At 38.5% G+C, this 18357-nt stretch overlaps 1 protein-coding gene across 1 annotated transcript; it reads right to left on the bottom strand.

Moving 5' to 3' along the window:
• Nucleotides 1–178: 178 nt before the first annotated feature.
• acadm (acyl-CoA dehydrogenase medium chain) lies at nucleotides 179–11485 on the bottom strand. Its single transcript, XM_050032444.1, has 12 exons — nucleotides 11385–11485; nucleotides 9391–9496; nucleotides 7927–8024; nucleotides 7162–7231; nucleotides 6738–6838; nucleotides 4596–4676; nucleotides 4088–4218; nucleotides 3774–3882; nucleotides 2236–2376; nucleotides 1958–2053; nucleotides 1547–1795; nucleotides 179–1465 (listed from the first exon to the last, which is right to left on the bottom strand). The coding sequence occupies exons 1-12, from the start codon at nucleotides 11397–11399 to the stop codon at nucleotides 1394–1396; spliced, it is 1269 nt and encodes a 422-aa protein (XP_049888401.1). The 5' UTR covers nucleotides 11400–11485; the 3' UTR covers nucleotides 179–1393.
• Between the last annotated feature and the right edge of the window lie 6872 nt (nucleotides 11486–18357).

The raw sequence follows: 18357 nt of genomic DNA on the forward strand, positions 1-18357 counted from the left end.
AGTGGGGAACTTTTATTCCCCCCCAGGAAACCAGTTTAGACTCCTCTCTAAGGTTGTTAAACCAATTGTACACACACTGTTTCACCATTATGATTTTCTTGGTTCATCCAATTTCAAGATGAAATCACCTTTTTATTTCCATTGTCGATATCCACAAAAGAAACAAACATAAAATCAGTTCTTCATTGGATGAAATAATTTAATGAATGATAAACAAGACTCAAAATTTGAAGATGAATTCACCATTACATCGTAAGTGTTGGCAAAAAGTGATGGTGACAACTGAACTACAGCCTACTGTACATGTTACATCCACACTGTTCAGAGGTTCTCCATGATCAGGCGTAAATCTGATGCCTCTCTATACTGGATATTGCGTGGTAACGTCAAATTCAGGACCTCATTTCTAAATCAGTCAGAAAATTTCAGGCAACATGCATTTTCACAGCTGTTAAAGATATCATTAGACACACATCCTGTTTCTAACACATTCTGATGAGAAATAAATGTATACAGATCAAGATTAAATGGGTTCTGCTGTATGAAAAATCTGTGGTGCATCCACAAAGTCTGAAGAATTATTTTATGGGTTTTATTTTTTGAATGGGTGCAGAAGGTCAATTGAGATGGCCAAATACAAGTGTGTCACTTATGGTAGGATGTCAGGGCAGAATAAGGCATGATCTTGACATTATGGACAACCTGAGACACATAATCCTCCTCATCATCTCTGATTTAACCATGCTTGTGCTGCCAATCAGAATGGCAACCAAAATCAACACTACTAAAAAAGTTAAAGGCTGAAGATCAGGCTGAACCTGCCCCTCCGCCCCGAAATGACGCAATCTAGCCTTGGGTTGCCCTTATTAACTTATAAAGTCAAATATGTCTGAGTTTATCATCATCAACTTGTCCTCAAACAGACACCAGAGGTTTATACCAGATAAACAACTTTACAGTTCAATGCCCAGACTGCTATCAGAGCAGTGGTGGTGTTTGTGCCTGGCTGCCATTATTTACAACCTACAGGAGCTGGAGCCTGACAGGACATGAAGGTCATGTGATCTTTTGCCTGAATGTGGTGATCCTCAAATCATTTGATCACAAAATAAGGCCACAGTTCTGAGCTCATTTGGTAAACCCTTTTAGAAACAGGACAGGTTTTGTTGACAGGTTTTGATGTTCTCTGATTAGACAGGTGGACTGCAGTCTACCAAATCAGGGTCTGGGTCAGTTTGAAAAAAACAAGGCAGAATTAAGTGCTGTTAAGGCAAACACCATTTTGCATCTGTATCCTATGAGTATAAGCGAGCAGATCTATTTCAGGAACACATTATGTATAGAAAAGTTACAAGTACATTTGAATGAGGATGAATCAGGTTCATTTCAGATTTCATTTCTTGAATCTTCCCAGGTGTTCTCTGGCAATAATGAGTCTTTGGATTTGAGCTGTGCCCTCGTAGATCTACAAAGGGAATTAAGAAAGAAAATTCAGTTTCGCATAATACCTGATATCAGTGATTAGGTGCACAGCGTCATCACCTACCTGGTAGATCTTGGCGTCTCTCATCAGCTTCTCCACTGGGTATTCGCTGTTGAAGCCATTGCCTCCGAATACCTGAACAGCGTCGGTGGCCACCTGATTGGCGATGTCTCCAGCGAAGGCCTTGGCGATGGAGGCGTAGTAGGTGTTTCTGCGGCCTTGGTCTACTTCCCAGGCGGACCGCTGGTATGCCATCCTGGCCAGCTCCACCTTCATCGCCATCTCAGCCAGGAGGAAGGACACAGCCTGGTGCTGTGAAACAGGAGAAGACATTTGGGCGTGTTGATCCTGTAATCATCTTTGTAATCTGTAACACTGTACAGCTGTGTGGTCACCTGACATGGTCGTTACAGCAATGACCTTATTGCCACTATTATTGCAACTAAATTCTGTAATTCAGTGAACTCAACAAACCTCAGCGATAGCTTTGCCAAAGGTCTTCCTCTCCAGTGCATAATTGGTAGCTTCATCAAGTGCCCTCTGAGCCAGGCCTGTTGCTCCTGCTGCCACCTGCATTGCATTCAGGACATTATTAAACATCATAGACACAAATGTTCCAAATGATCCTTTAAATGTTTTAAACAAACTAATTCATGTTTCTTTCAATAACAAATTAACAGGGCTTCATGTTTTGAGACGTTTATAAATTGTGTTACTGATTTCCAATTTTGATTCAGTAACAGAGGACTCACTGGCGGCCTAGTGTTGTCAAAGGCACCCATGGCAATTTTGAAGCCAGCTCCCTCTGTGATCAGGACGTTCTCCTTTGGTATCCTCACATCCTCAAAGGTGATGCCTCTGGTATCTGAGCACCTCTGGCCCATGTTCATCTCCTACAAGCACAAAAACAAACACAAGCACGTTACCTTAGGGTGCGCATATCAGTGTCAAATTATTAGGACCATCCTGACTCTTTATAGTAATAATAATAATAATAACAATAATAATAATAATTTATACAGCATTTATCTCAAAGCAAAGTTTTTTTTGTTTCTGTTTTGTTTTTTTTTACAAATAATGTTCTGAGCTCAGAGTCTCAAAGTAGAGGGACATTCAGCACGTTTCTGTCTCTGATTGTATCACTAAGGTTAAGGAAGCAAAAAAATAGTAATTTTGTAGCTTTAAAGGTGTGAATTGTACAGGTAATCATGTACATTTAGTTGCAGCTATACTATGCACGATATTTGGTTACTGACTGTAAACACGCTCACCAGCAAAAGTTAAATAAAAGCCAATCTCTCAAGACAGATTCTGCAATTTACATTGTAGAATCTGTCGGCAGCCTTTTGTGAAAGACGACTGGGGGGGGGGNATAGACTTTACAAACATCAGATTAGTCTACACGGTGATGTAGTGACGTGAAAAATATGATATATAGCTAAACTCTGCTGGTTTTCTACCCGAAGTATTTGTAACAACACGGCGATTCCCTGGGGGCACCGCCGGAAGTGAAGGGGTTGAGCGATCGCAGAGGCCCCTGCACTTTCCGTTAGTTGAAAAACTCCGGGCTGTGCCTCCAGAGGTAAAGGAAGAAAAAAAAAAGTTGTGTTGTTTTTTTTTTACCGATGGATTTCCAGATTGAATAAAAGCCAACCCCAGATTCACTTCAATTGGCGTTCGATGGATTTCCAGATTGAATAAAAGCCAACCCCAGATTCACTTCAATTGGCGTTTTGCCTCGCTATATTTACGTTTTTTGGGCACTGAGTCTCTTGGATGCCTGCTGCCTAAGGTCTGGCAGCTGGTTGCTACCTTTTCATAAAGCCCTGACCACACCTGAGCACCGTGGGGGCTACAAGACCATAAATGCCCCAAACACAGAAAATCAGAGGATAATAAGAAAGTACAGGCAGAGGGCAGAGTCTCTGCAGATAAATACACCATCACACATTTCTAGTAGGTATTAAGTGATGATTGAGAGGGATTACTCTCAGTGCTTTTAAGGAAAACCCTGCATAGTATCTCTTTAATTTTACACAATTAATTCCCATTGTGATTATTCTAAGAGACAAAACAGAGACGATAAATTGCACAGTACAGGTAGTGCCTTCGAATCTTGTGGAATAAGAAGAATATGAAAGATATGGTATAAGAAACTTTGGGTAATGTGTCACTTGCAAACAAAATATCTGCCTTTGATACATTTATAACCTCCAACAATATTACTGATCTTAATGCAAAAGGAGTTCATGAGTTAGAGAAATAAAATAACAATTCAGCCGAATCATACCTTCCTTCCTATTTGAATTCCTGGGGTGTCAGATTCCACAATGAAGCCAGTAAAAGCCTTGCCGGCTGGACATTTAGGATCTGGGTTAGTGCGGGCCAGCAGGAAGTACCTAAGAATATGAAAGACAGATAAAAGTTCAAATAACCTTTAGAGCAACAAACATGTTTTGTATTCATTACGTTTAAGTATGTGTTTGTACACACATGGTTGTAAGGTTATTGAGTAGACCTAGCTTAAACTAGTGCAGCCTCCAAAATGATCTTAAATCGAATCAACATGAACTGGCAATAAGGGCAATGGTAATGAGTACACACCAGTTAGCTTTCCCACCATTGGTGATCCACATCTTCTGTCCGTTAACAACATACTCATCACCCATCTTCACAGCTCGGGTCTTGATGCCGGCCACATCAGAGCCCGCCCCAGGCTCTGTCACACAGTACGCCTGCCGAAAACACACCACACAGTAAGTTAACGCCATCTGAGCTGATGTGAGATAGAGCAGTATCTTTTGTCTCTGTTTTTGCAGGTGTTAGCACATAATAGTAAAGCAGTAATACATCAGGGCTTATGTTTCTCCCTTCACAATTCTAAATAGGGTTAAAAACTAAACAGTGAGAAATAATGTCAATCGACAGTGCAGCACTGTGAGGCAAGATTTAACTTTCCATTTATTCAAGCTGCAACCCTTCAAAACCCAAAGACATTCAGATACATGTTCACTTGAGAGTCTCAAGTAGTGCACAATTACCTCCTTGAGTAGATTTCTTTATTGTATTTTCCACCACTCTACAAAATGTCTTTCTACAGTTAGATACTTACACACATAAGAGCTTCCTCGGTCATCCTTCCCAAGTATTTACTCTTCTGTGCCTCATTGCCAGCTAAGATAACAGGCATTTGCTGCAGAGAAACACAGAGAGACAGAGCTTAATTCTAACTGAGCTACAACCACTATTATTAATGATTGTTATGATTAATAGTAGGGGTGGGCGATATATATCGTTAACGATATATATCGTTAACGATAATATCGTCATTGTTGTTTTAACGATGTGCAAATTTACGTTATCAAGTATGCAAATGACTTCACAAAAACAACTGAAAACACACGTTATCAAGTATGCAAATGACTTCACAAAAACAACTGAAAACACACGATGAAACCAGGTTGAAACCCCGCACATTCACTGAACAAGAGTTACGTAACTTGTGTGCAGCAGCACGCCGCAGTATGCCTAGGTGGTCACATGATCTCTCCCTGGCACCTTCTCGGCAGGTCAGCCTGCTGCTAAACAAACATTAGCTTCGGAAGACGTGGGTCAACTGTAGTGATAGGTCCCAGCCTGTCAGGCTAAAGTTCGCAGTACCGGAAGACCGTCTACGGAGCTACCTAGCCTAGCCACAGTTAGCTGAACGAAGTGGCAACATGGCACAGTTTCAAGTCTCCCTGCCGGAAAAGTTCACCTTCAAGGCTGAAGACTGGCCTAAATGGATTAAACGCTTCGACAGATTCCACATTGCTTCTGGATTGGAGACGCAAGCAGAAGAGAATCGCAGGAATGTGATCTTTGAGAGAGTAAAGTTTAATCAGCGGCTTCAAGAAACGGGCGAGACGGCCGACAGTTTCATTACGGCGCTGCACTGCCTGGCGGAGCACTGCGGTTACGGGGCTCTACATGATGAGATGGTGAGGGACAGGCTTGTGGTGAGTCTGCGGGACAAACGCCTATCTGAACAGTTGCAAATGGACCCGGAATTGACGCTACAAAAGGCCGTCACCAGAGTCAAACAGAGAGAGCAGGTAAAAAAGCAGCAAGAAATGTTAAGAACATTTTTCCATTAATATCATCCATGAGAAACAATTAATGAGCTATAACTCAGGCTGTTAAAAACACATATTTAAAAGAATATCGTCTAATTATCGTTATCTTCAAAATCCCCCAAAATATCAAGATATTATTTTTTGTCCATATCGCACACCCCTAACTAATGCACATCCTTGAAATATTGACAGTAGAAAATTAAATCCATAATACTCAATAGCAACTGTGCTCGTCTCTGATGAAATATCATTGTAGAATTACATGTTGGATATCAAACAATGCAGATAGTTTTGAGACATTCACTGCCAACATGTTTATGAAATGGTGGCGGAAACTCAGTGGACAGAGATGGGTATCGGTTGCGATTTGTTAATGTTTCTACTCTTGGGGTGTCGGTAGTGTAGTGGATAGTGCCAGCGCCCCATATACAGAGGCGATGCCTCGCTGCAGCGGTCGCAGGTTCAACTCCGGCTCGTCACCATTTGCTGCGTCTAATATCAGTAAAATAAGCAATATTCCCAATATTACAGATATTCAACAGGGTTCCCACNCCAAAATAAATCTTTAAAAAAATATATATTTCTATTCTTATCAATAGTCCTTATCAATGACGTACTTAAGCAATATCCCTACCTGTATTTTTTCGTTACTGCACAAAAAGGAATACATTTAGACAAGGGATTACAACGTATTAAGTATTGTTTAAACAGCAAAGTTGGAAAAAAAAAAAATCTAATATCAGTAAAATAAGCAATATTCCCAATATTACAGATATTCAACAGGGTTCCCACAGCTAAAGGAAGTGATAGCCTACTATACTAGTTAACTATTTAAGAAAAAAAGATGTTAATAACTTTTTTTAGATTTGAGACAATGCAACGTCAGGAAAGACCGATCCATAAAATCCTACTTCTTAGTATGTTTGGAAAGGTTGGTTTAAGACATTTTAAAACTAATTAAGGCCTTATTTGTAGATTAATGAATTCAGTGTCTTTAAGGGATCTGCAGCACCCCTATTTTAAATAACCCCAGTGGTGGACACTTTAAAAGACTACAGTTATTGTGAGTGAATGAATCCACTCTTTAAAAACTGGTGAAGAGCAAGTGAATCACTAGAAACCCGATAAATGCAACTTACTCCCAACGAGTTCGCCTCAATAGCAGTCTGTACTCCTGTGCAGCCATAAGCCAGCTCTTCTGTGATGAGGCAGTTATCAAAGATTGACAAGCCCATTCCACCTGAATACAAAGAGAGAGACGTAACATGGTTTCTCACAGTGTTTTCAAACAATAGTCGGCCAACTTGCCTGAAACAAACCATCTCCACTCACATGAGAAAAAAAAACACACTTCACCAAAGATGCTATTTCAAACAGAAAACGTATACATATTTATTAAGTGCAGCTACTGTTTAGGACATCATCAACAAACTAAACTGATAAGATAAGATGTGTCAGGATCTGCGGAGCCTACCACAAAGGGTGCACCCAGGATAATGTTATGCAAGAGATAAAATATGGCAGGTCATTTTGAAATAGTCAATGAGCAAGAAAAACACATACCGTATTCCTGTGGAATATGACCGTTCATCAGACCAAGCTCCCATGCTTTCTTGATGAGGGGGACAGGATACTGCAAAATGACAGGACATTTAAGCCTTATTCAAATTATTTTTGTGTATTTTGTGCACCAATTTGTGTGTTGATCCCTGAGGCAAAACTCACGTTAGAGCAGCAGAGAAAGGCTGAGCGGTATAACACTTTATACTATACAAGGGAAATGTGCAAATATTTGTACAAAATAAGTCAGTAGAGCAATTCTGACAGGCAAAATGTGTAAACTATGCATATAATAAGGTTGCAACGGTATGAGATTTTCACTGTACAAAAACCATCTCAGAAAATATTGCGGTTTCACAGTATCTATGTATTAGAGAATTTATATTTATATCAGTCAGAATGACCCTTAAAGGAATGAAAATGGAAGGGTTCTTTTTTGGTTGAACAAATGTTTTATTACTATAACTGAAATGTGAAACCATTTTGTTAATGGAAGTATGTGTAAAAGGTCTGCCCTTTGACAATAACTAAAATAAAGGGGAGAGTCTACGTCCAGTTGCACCCATTCATTGCTGAACTTGAACATGATTTGTGACTTTTGTGACTTTTGTGACTGAAGCATGTGCACACAAAGTCACTTGAAGACACGGGGACAAAATGTGTAGCACGATAGATATTTGCAGCTCTAATGTCCGTAAACTATCAAGTCAAGCTGTATTTAATCGTGCATATACGCTCACTGCAGCCTAATCTTTGAGCTGTACTCACTTCACCACTCTTGTCGTAAACAGGTGCAGCAGGGACGATTTCTTCACGTGCAAACCTCCTCGCTAGCTGTTGGAACTCCCTTTGCTGATCCGACAGCTCTGTGGGTCAAAGCAGCAAGAAGATCAATGATAAGCACATCAACACACACTATAAAGAAAAGGAGCACATTTCCAAGTCTGTTTGAGATAGACATAGGTGTTTAATAGCAAAGCACCAAAGCTGGCTTCACTCCCGCACACTGCTTTAATGTTTAAGACGTAACTGATGAAGACCAAATTGTTCATTCAGTTTTTTAAGTTTAGCAGCTAGACTATGTTGCTATACTAAGAGAGGAGAATGACTGAGAAATATGGCACTGCACACTTGAGAGGCATAATCACAAGTATAACAACATTCCCACATGATACCAAGTAAGTACTAATTCAATAAAAGTAACAGGCTGATTTGATGAACATCCTTCTCCAATCACATCACATTATGAAATGTTACATTAATTTCAACAGTGAAGATAAAACACATGAGCCCACAGAGACACTGGGACTAAACTATACAAATAAGGTACATTTTCTTTCTGTGTCAGCAAAAAATAATTCAACAGATTTAGTAATTACTTTAATGTAACATATTGCACAGTACCATCAACATTTAATTCAGCACTTGGTTACAAATGTATTGCAGATTTAATAACAACAAACAGGATTATTGGACTTTTTCTGCATGCATATGAGACTAAGACCATTAAAAATAAAGGGTGTGGTACTTCGGCTTCTGTCTTAAAGGGCTGCTGTAAGTTTTGTAAACCAGCAGATGTCACTGTGTGTGTTGAGTTTGAAGCCCTGAAGCATCAAACCTTTTGCGGCACAAATAAAAAGCAAACCCCAAAGCCTCACAGTGCGTCATCTGCCCATTCCTGGTTTAAACCAATACTCAAACACCCATATGCATATAAAAAAACAGTTACTGTTCGCTATACTAATTCACTCCATTCTGAGTGTAAAGAAATCCCTTCCCAAAAGACATCCTTTCCTAAAGCCAGTGTAAAAGGGGCTAATGTAAATGATGGGGGACAAAATCCAGTCTCTTCTCTGTGTCTAGCTGAAGCTAATATGGGGCAGTCAGCAGTCTAAAGTTAGCCAAATCAAGTTGGTACTTCCCAAAATGACAGTACAAGAATTCCCTCAAGGAAGAGACAAGAGTATTATACTATTCATAACATTTTGAATATAGTCTTTGCAAAAAAAAAAAATGAGGATGGTGCATTTTTTTTCTCTCATCACATAATCAGTAAAGCAAGTTGCTTTACGAAGGCATCTCTTAAAAGCCAGTACAGACAGGAGGAACAATTACAGCAACCAATAACTTATTCACTGTACATATGGCCATGCGAGTACTGTTAAAAAGTAGATATGTAAAAATGTGAACATATCCTTTACAATTCTGTAAAGGTTTCTAAATCCTGCTCACCAAATGAAAAGCCGAGGGATGCTCCACCGTGAGATGTTGGAACATGGGCTGCAGCAGCATTGGAGCTCTGCAGCCGGATGCCAGACCGCACACTGGCTTTGAGAATCTGTGCATGGAGGGAGAAATCAATAATAAACAACAAGGTTAAAAGTAACCTGGACACTTCCACACCTTTTACTATTTTAAGCAATTTGCTAGTAAAACATTAGCTAGCCCAGGTTTGTGCTTTTCATGCATTACCCTTTCATTCAAAATACAGAGCTAGGTTTGAAATACACAAAGACCAATTAAATTCAATTTATAGCTTTCAGATGAGGCATTTCCTGAATCATTAAAGATGGAATCATTCCAACCATGTGGGTTAAAAAATATGAATCTGCTGCACAATAAAAAAAAAAAAATAAATAATAAAAAGGAACCCAATTCTCAGGCTGCAACTGCATTTTCTATCCAGACATCCAAAAATGACATACACATGCCCTTGCACTTTCTGTACAGCACAAACAAGAATTAATGCAATACTTTGCATGAGAATATAAATTGATATAAAAATAACATTTGTAAAGACAGAAAACTGATAATAACCCTTTAAAAAATTGGTTTAAGCTGTGTAAAGTAAGCAAAAACACACACTCAGTGGCCCTTCATTAGGTAGGATTGTCTAATACAACATCCCTGCCATAACATCTGGTTTTATTAGGCTCATAAAGCTAGTACTTTAAAGTATATGTTTATTAATGAGGTCATAATTAAAGGTGGTCTTGTACTGAACTACATTTTTTTTTTTTTTTTTTTTTTACACTTCACCTTTATGCTACTTAAAACACCGCAGTTTACACAGGGTTGGGGTTAGATTAGGTAACATTTAGATTAGGTTATGTATTTATTCTGTCACTGTTACAGTATATTGATTTACCAGCCTAACACAGTATTATAATTTATAGAAATAAGAATTCAAGAGCCAAAGAACAAGAATTTCACCGTCAACATCTGCTCCATTGTCAATGTTATCCATGACAACTAAAGACTTGAAACTTGAACCTTCTCTCACATACACAAAGGGCGTAGAATATCAAAAACACCTCTGAATATGCAGTATGCTATGGTACAACATTATCACTGGCTAGGACTTAATACTGGAGGAAAATCAAATGAATGCCTCTGTAACAGTGTCAATAAAAACTGAACAGTATGGGTATTATAAAAGTAGACTAATGCAGCATTGGATTGTGCTAGACTGTACCTAATGAAGTGGACAAGTAATGAAGTATTTCTGGGCTACCATTTCTGTTTAAACTAGGAAACACAGGTGCATGATTAATTATGTAACATCTTCTATGGAGCAGTCCTGTCACAACATGGTTTGTATGTTTGCTTCTTGGCAAAATTTAGGAAAACAGAAACAGTTAAAATGCTCTCAATTGAATGCACTTTTTTCCTTTAGCTTTATACATTGTACATCTTGTTAGTTTTCATATTATATTGATTAATGTTACTATTTTAAGTTTATGTTTCATGACTTTGTAGTACTTGCTTTTAAATAATACTTTTTCTGAAGGCAAATTCCTTCCACGTGAAACCTTACTTTGCTTTAAACCTGTGTCTACTTTGCCTCCTCTAAGTTTTCTTAAACGACCTTCTGGGTTTTCCAAAGATAACTAGACAGATGTTTTCTTGCAGAGAGATATATGCTTAACTCTATGACTCGAATGGAAGCAGGTGGTAATACATGACAAGTACAAACATATATGTGTAATATAGATAGTTTGAACGCAATGAAAAAGCGTCTTCAAAGGTGTTACAGCCTCACCGTCAACCGTTAGCTAACAAGCTATCGTTAGCAAGTGACGTTTACTAGCTAGCAAAGCTTTCGATTAAACGACTCGAAAAAAGGCGATGTAGGTCAGACAAATGACAAGCTGAAATGCGCAATCTTTAATTGATTAAATCTGTATAATATGCTGGTGAATTCTAGCTCATTTAAAGACACTTACCTTGCTAAATAGCATTGTTATGACACTGAGTGAGAGCCGTGTAGACAAACTGGACAACCTCTGCCCCACATATTAATATGCGCCTTCTCAGCCAATCACAGCGGCGGGATTGATCACGTGTCTCTCCTCTGCATCCGGAAAATGACTTTTACCCCAGTTTCTTACCTAACATAACCTCTCAGGCCGTAAGGTACCCTAAATCTTCAGATGCGTTATGTTTTCATATTCTCTCAGGTCTTCTTTATATGAAATGGATTACTATATTAAAAAGCATTTTACTGCAGAGTGGTTTAACTGAAAGATATTGTAACACACCCATAAAATAAAGGTTCTTCGTTTCAACGGCAGTCACAGTTATATATTTCTGTCTCCATTTCCCACCACTAAAAGCAACATTGAACTATTCACCCCAGGTTACAGGTATATATCCTATCTATTAAAGTGTATTCATACAATATATATTATACATACTCAATTATGTCATTTATACATATTATTCCATTATCATATATGGTGTATATGGGCTGTAAAATATGTATTTAATGTATGCATATTGTATTGTACGTGATTCGACTTGATTAATCGCACACCAGGGTAACACACACATTACAGCAGCACAAGAGTCAGAAGCAAAACAGTTAAGTACAAAGAGCGTCTGATTGTTAAAAAAAGATTTTAAAAATTACAAAAATGTCCCAAGAAATTAGACAAAACATTAAATCTACATACACTATATACACCTTTCTCTTGTACAGATATAGTGTGTCCATGACTGATAACTGAAATACACACATGGTGTGTGGTACATTTTCTGTAAAGATAGAGACATTTAGCTTATAAATTTGAGTGGTTAAATATTGCACAGTAGGAAATTACATAGGAATGTTACACAGTATAAATATATGTACACAGATTAATAAGTATGATTATGAATAAATAAGGTAGACATAGAGCCGATTAGCTGTCGTGTTGTAAGTGGTGGGTGATGGAGGCAGAGACAACACCAGTGTTAAATTAAAGAGTCTGACTGGTGTTGGATTGAAGGACCTGTGGTAGGTGCTCTTTCTTGAACTGTGGGTGTTGCAGTTTGTTACTGAAGGATCTGATTTAGTCCCCCACAGTCTCATGCAGGGGGCGAAAGGTGTCCATGGTTGATGTTAGCTTGGCTAACATTCTCCTCTCACTCACCTCCTACTTCTATGTAATCCTAACCAGTTTGTCGAGTCCACAAGTTTGTTGAGGCAAACAGTTTAAACCAGTTTGTTGAGTCACATACACACACAATACACATACTTACGCAATGCAGATATCCTTTATATCTTCATGTATGTGGATGTATCAAACAACTGTACATCTATTTTGCCTCTCTTGGCCGTGATCCTCCTTCCTGAATATATATTACAGACATTTCATTTGTGTTCATTTTGTTCTTTTTGTTGTTTTACATTGTTTCTTTTTGGAGTTCATATTGATTCAGTATTTTTATTCTATGTTGTTTGTAACTTCTGTTGCTGCCTGACTTGGACACTCTTGAAAAAGAGAAGTTTGATCTCAAGAGGTTTTTCTGAATAAAAAGGGTTTATAATCATATTGTGCAACGTTCCTGTGTGATTTTCATTGTGCAATAGTATTTACCACTTATATTACAATTATTCTGTGCAGTCAACCATCATGAATGGAAACTGTTCACATATTTGTATTTTTGGGCGTGTATTTAGTTTCATTTCACTCAATCACTTTGTCTCTTGAGCTGCTGTAAGTGTGAAAGTGAAATTTCCCCAGTGTGGGATTAATAAAGTTTATCTTGTCTTATCTTAAAACCAGACAGATGTGGCGATGATACACCTGCACTCATGTAATTTCATAATACAGGCTCTGATTGATCCCAAATTTGACGTGACAGTGGGTGGGGGGTTCCTCTATATGGTTGGAAAACCAGACTGTGAATATCTTGGTGCACTGAAGAAATACAGATCTAAAAACACAAACATGCAATGAGTATAAATATCAAACATGTAAATCTATGATATTCTATTTATGTCACCTTTTTTTTGTTTGTTTGTTTTGTTTTGTTTTTGTTGTTGTTTTTTCTCTTATAATGTTTATGTTATGCACTAATACACCCAAGCTAATTCCTTGTATGTGAAAACATTCTTGGCAGTAAAATGAATTCTGACCATGATAAATAAATCGACTGTTTAGTTTGTAAAAATTATGGAAATTGTTAGAAATGTGGTCACACTTACCCAGAGCCCGAAGAGACACCTTGACATTGTCAGTATCACTTCACAGTGTTTTGTCTTAAAAGTGCAACATTTCCCTGTGAATTGTAGCGGAGTAGAAATAGAAAGAGGCATGACAAGAAGACTCAAATACAGTAAAAGTATCTTGTACTCAAGTACAACACTTGTACTTAGTTACATATCACAACTTTCAATGACAAGCAATTAAATGTCGATTACAGAAGACTATCCAGAATCATACCTTATTTATAATTTCAACACACCTTATAGATAATATCTACAAAATACAGAATCAACTACATTTATCAAAACTATAAGTACTCATAATGCAGTATATAGTCCTCGAGTAGTACATGTTGTATTATAAAATTATTTTTAGTGATGTTTGAATGTATGAGCAGCATTTTTCTGTTGGATTTACTTTACTTTTTAGTTTAACCTCTAACAATAAAACAGATTTTATGAAGCTCAGACAATTTATTAGTCAGTTGGTTAACCGTGCTATGATCATGTAACTTTTAGATCAAAAGGATCCAAAGTTTAGATCAACCATGGTAGATTGCACAACTCAAGATAGATAACACAGACTATTGACAACTACGATATAGTCTGCTTTCACTGTCTGAGTGTTGTTTGTCAGTCACATCAGCTACCACAAATGTGCATGATTTAATATTTAATAATTATCATGACTGTCAAGTGATTATAATATATAAAGTAACACACACCAAGGGTTGTGGTGAGGTGCTGATCATTGGAAGTAGACCTGACAGTAGGAAAATGAGTGACTGTTGATCTTGAAGAAGGCCTGAGGGCTGAAACATCATTTGAATAACAGAGAAATGCATATAGAGCCAAAGTGTGCAGCAGGTTTTTCCTACTTTCAAGTGATTTACACCTCCAATAAAATGTGAAATATCGTCACTTTAAGAATCACTGTTAAGTTTGCAAGCGCCAAAACAGAACACAAAATGAATACCATAAGATAAGTAATATAACACAGAGTTGAATCACTCTTGTCCATTTTCTCAGAGGTTTTGGTCCACATTGACATGATAGCATCACACAGTTACTGCAGATTTGTCGACTCCCAATCCACTACATCCCAAAGGTGCTGTATTGGATATGAGATCTGGTGACTGTTGAGGCTATTTGAGTACAGTGAACTCATTGTCAAATACAAGAAACCAGTTTGAGATGATTTGAGCTTTGTGACATGACGCATTATGCAGCTGGAAGTAGCCATAAGAAGATGGGTACACTGTGGTCTATTGCTTTAGGTTCGATGTGTTGTGCATTCAGAGATGCACCTCTGCATACCCCTGTTGTAATGAGTGGTGATTTGAGTTATCGTTGCCTTTCAATCAGTTCAGTCCAGCCTTTCTCCTCTACATGCCGAAGTGCATCATGTTGCTCCCACATTCAATTCAATTCCTTTTATTGTCATTGTAAATGAATACAACCAAATTTAATGCACAGAATAAAATGGAACTCATTTAAAAGTAATACATAAATGATAAAGGAGGGGATAAGATATAATTTATTCATACTCTAAACACACACATGCACACATACACAAGCAGTGCCAACATATGCCGTGTACATAAAATAATTTTAAATTATTTGCACATAAAATAAATAAAAGAATAAAGTTATCCCACATGATGTAGGTGTAAATATTATATATTACTGGCTGGGTGATTTCGGTGCAGCATTCAGTGTAGCAATGGCTTTGGGGTAAAAACTGTTCAACAGTCTGCTGGTGCTTGTTTTAATTGTTCGATAACATCAAACAGATGGTGGGCAGGGTGAGATGAGTCCTTCAGGATGTTAGTTGTTTTCTGGAGGCAACAGGAGGTGTCCTCCAGAGCAGGTAGGTGCGTGTTCGATATTTTCTGTGCAGCTTTTATCACTCTCTGCAGGGCCCTCTTGTCAGCTGCAGAGCTGCTGCCGTACCACACAGGGATGCCATAAATCAGGACACTTTCCACAGAGCAGTGATAGGACAGCAGCAGAGGTGGTGATGGTTTGATCCTTCTGAGAGCTCTCAGGAAGTGTAATCACTGCTGTGCCCTGATCAGACAGTTCCTGTTGTGTGATATGTGTACCCAGGAACTTGAAGGTTGACACCCTCTCCACAGGTTCTCCATGTATCTCCAGAGGCTGGTGATCATCCTTTTTCCTCCTGGGGTCGATGATCATCTCCTTTGTTTTCTTTTTCCTGTAAGCTGCCTCGTCTCCTCTGCTGGTCACTGTGCCCACCACTGTTGTAAGTAAGTAAGTAAGTAAATTTTATTTATATAGCACTTCTCACAGAGAGGACTCACAAAGTGCTTCACAAGATAAAATACAAAAAATACAATAACAGAAACAATGCAAAAAATACACAAAAACAAATAAAAAGTAAAGTGCAGAGAAATACAGAGATGATACAATGGACAATTAATGGAACACATGCCTAAACTGATGTGTTTTTAACTGCTTTTTAAAAATGTCCACGGAAGAGGCCGCTCTCAGCTCATGAGGTAGTGCATTCCACCATTTTGGTGCAACAGCCTTAAAGGCTCTATCACTTTTCGTCTTTAATCTTGTGTGAGGGACAGTAAGTAGGTGGCCTTCAGCGGACCGCAGTGACCTGACAGGACAGTGAAAGGACACCAGATCCGTCAAGTATGCAGGTGCTTGACCATGGAGGGCTCTGTAAGTGATGGTTAGAATCTTGTGCTGGATCCTGAAATTAACAGGGAGCCAGTGCAGGGATGCCAGGACTGGAGTGATGTGAGTGAACTTATGAGATCTGGACAGAAGCCTGGCGGCAGCGTTCTGGACCAGCTGGAGGCGGTCTAATGAAGTTTTATTTAGACAGGTGAAAAGAGAATTACAGTAATCCAGACGTGAGGAAATAAAAGCATGGATGATCATTTCTAGCTCGGAATAAGTTAACATGGATCTGAGTTTGGAAATGTTTTTGAGGTGGAAAAAGCAGGAGCGAGTGACAGTTTTGATGTGGTCATCGAAGAGCATGGCCTGATCAAATGTGACCCCAAGGTTTCTCAACATGGGGCACACATTTACACTGAGGGACCCTAAGCAGCTGGCCACTTTAGATGCTGAGGCGTCAGGTGCAATAATTAAAATCTCAGTTTTAGCTGCGTTCAACTGAAGGGAGTTAGTAGCCATCCAGCCCTTAATTACATTCATACAATCGTACAGTGAGTCAATTCCATCGGGTTTATCAGGGTTAAAAGAAAAATATAACTGGAGGTCATCTGCATACATATGGTATGAGATACCTTCAAAATTGCTGATGACATCTCTGAGAGGGAGCATGTATAGCATAAAGAAGATAGGCCCAAGCACTGAACCTTGGGGCACCCCGCAAGAAAGGGGGGCAAACTCTGATTTATGAGGGCCAACAGCCACAGAAAAGGATCAATCAGACAGACAGGATTTAAACCAATGAAGGGCAGTCCCTGAGATTCCTACCCTGTCCCTCAGCCTGTCTAAAAGGATGTGGTGATCAACAGTGTCAAAGGCTGCACTGAGATCAAGCAGAACCAGGATAGTGGATTTACCGGCATCGGAGGCCATCATGATGTCATTGGAGACCCTGAGAAGAGCAGTTTCTGTGGAATGTAACTGACGATAACCGGACTGAAATTTATCTAAGATATTGTAACTGTTCAATAACCGCTTGCTTGAAATGGGACGGGACACGACCAGAAACCAGTGAGCTATTGATTATGGAGATGTCACATGATGTGTCACGATTGTCTTGATGTGATGAGTGTATGTTAAGCATAGAATAGCAGGAGAAAGATCATTTACGATAAAATCATCAGACTTTATATGGATTACTGTGTGTTTTTTGAAGAACTGAATCAAATATATAATCTAAACTGACATCAACAGATGTTATGTAGATTTTTTGTATGGGTTATATTCTTTTAAAGTGTTGTTTATGCTTGTGAGGCTAGGTGTATATGTGTTAAATTCATATTAAGAGACCTCCTGAGACACCATACGTAGAGTACCCATATTTATATGAAGTCAATATATTGTGCTGTGCTACAACATATTTTAGAGGAAAATATCTTAACATTTACTCCAAAACATTTAAATGCCAGATGTTATGCATTGTCCATACATTAAACTTGAAATATGAGCTTTATGACCCTTATATTTGTACCTATGTTGGTTTCTATATTGGCATTTTTTTCCTTCTTAGTAGTGCAACTACTGATCAACAATTTCTCTGGGGGAGAATAAAGTTCCATCTTACATGACCAATTTTTAAGATATGATTTATTGCTTTGCACTTAAGGTTAAAAGTAGTTCCACCTCAACCAGCTACATATAATTTGCACACCAGTAACACTAATTCTTTCATAAACAGTATACTGTGTATGCTAAATGTCAAATGCATAACCTTTAGAGGTACAGCTTTGACAGATCAATAAATCTTCCATCACTGGTTATCGAACAAAGTGAACATTTCAGTCCTACAGCCATTTTATGTATACTATTGATTTTAAGAAAGGTCAACAATTGTACTTATTTGTTGGGGTTAAATATGCTTCAACTGCCTCACAATGAGTAACCGGTCTGTCCAGGGCTCTCAGTAGTGCAATCTTGTCACAGAAGAGACATTTCCATGTGCTTCAGTATACTTTAGACTTAATGTCTTAAGTCTTCCCATGCACCCATTTGTTGTTTGCTTTATTCACCAT

This window comes from Epinephelus moara, chromosome 21 (assembly GCF_006386435.1).
Source record: "Epinephelus moara isolate mb chromosome 21, YSFRI_EMoa_1.0, whole genome shotgun sequence".
Taxonomy (NCBI): domain Eukaryota; kingdom Metazoa; phylum Chordata; class Actinopteri; order Perciformes; family Serranidae; genus Epinephelus; species Epinephelus moara.

Bases quoted from the DNA above. Each gene is read 5' to 3' on its own strand.
- acadm (XM_050032444.1), bottom strand. The intron at 3,883-4,087 runs GTGTGTACTCAT...TCATATTCTTAG, and splicing joins AATGGTGGGAAAGCTAACTG to GTACTTCCTGCTGGCCCGCA. The intron at 2,054-2,235 runs GTGAGTCCTCTG...AATGCAATGCAG, and splicing joins TTGACAACACTAGGCCGCCA to GTGGCAGCAGGAGCAACAGG.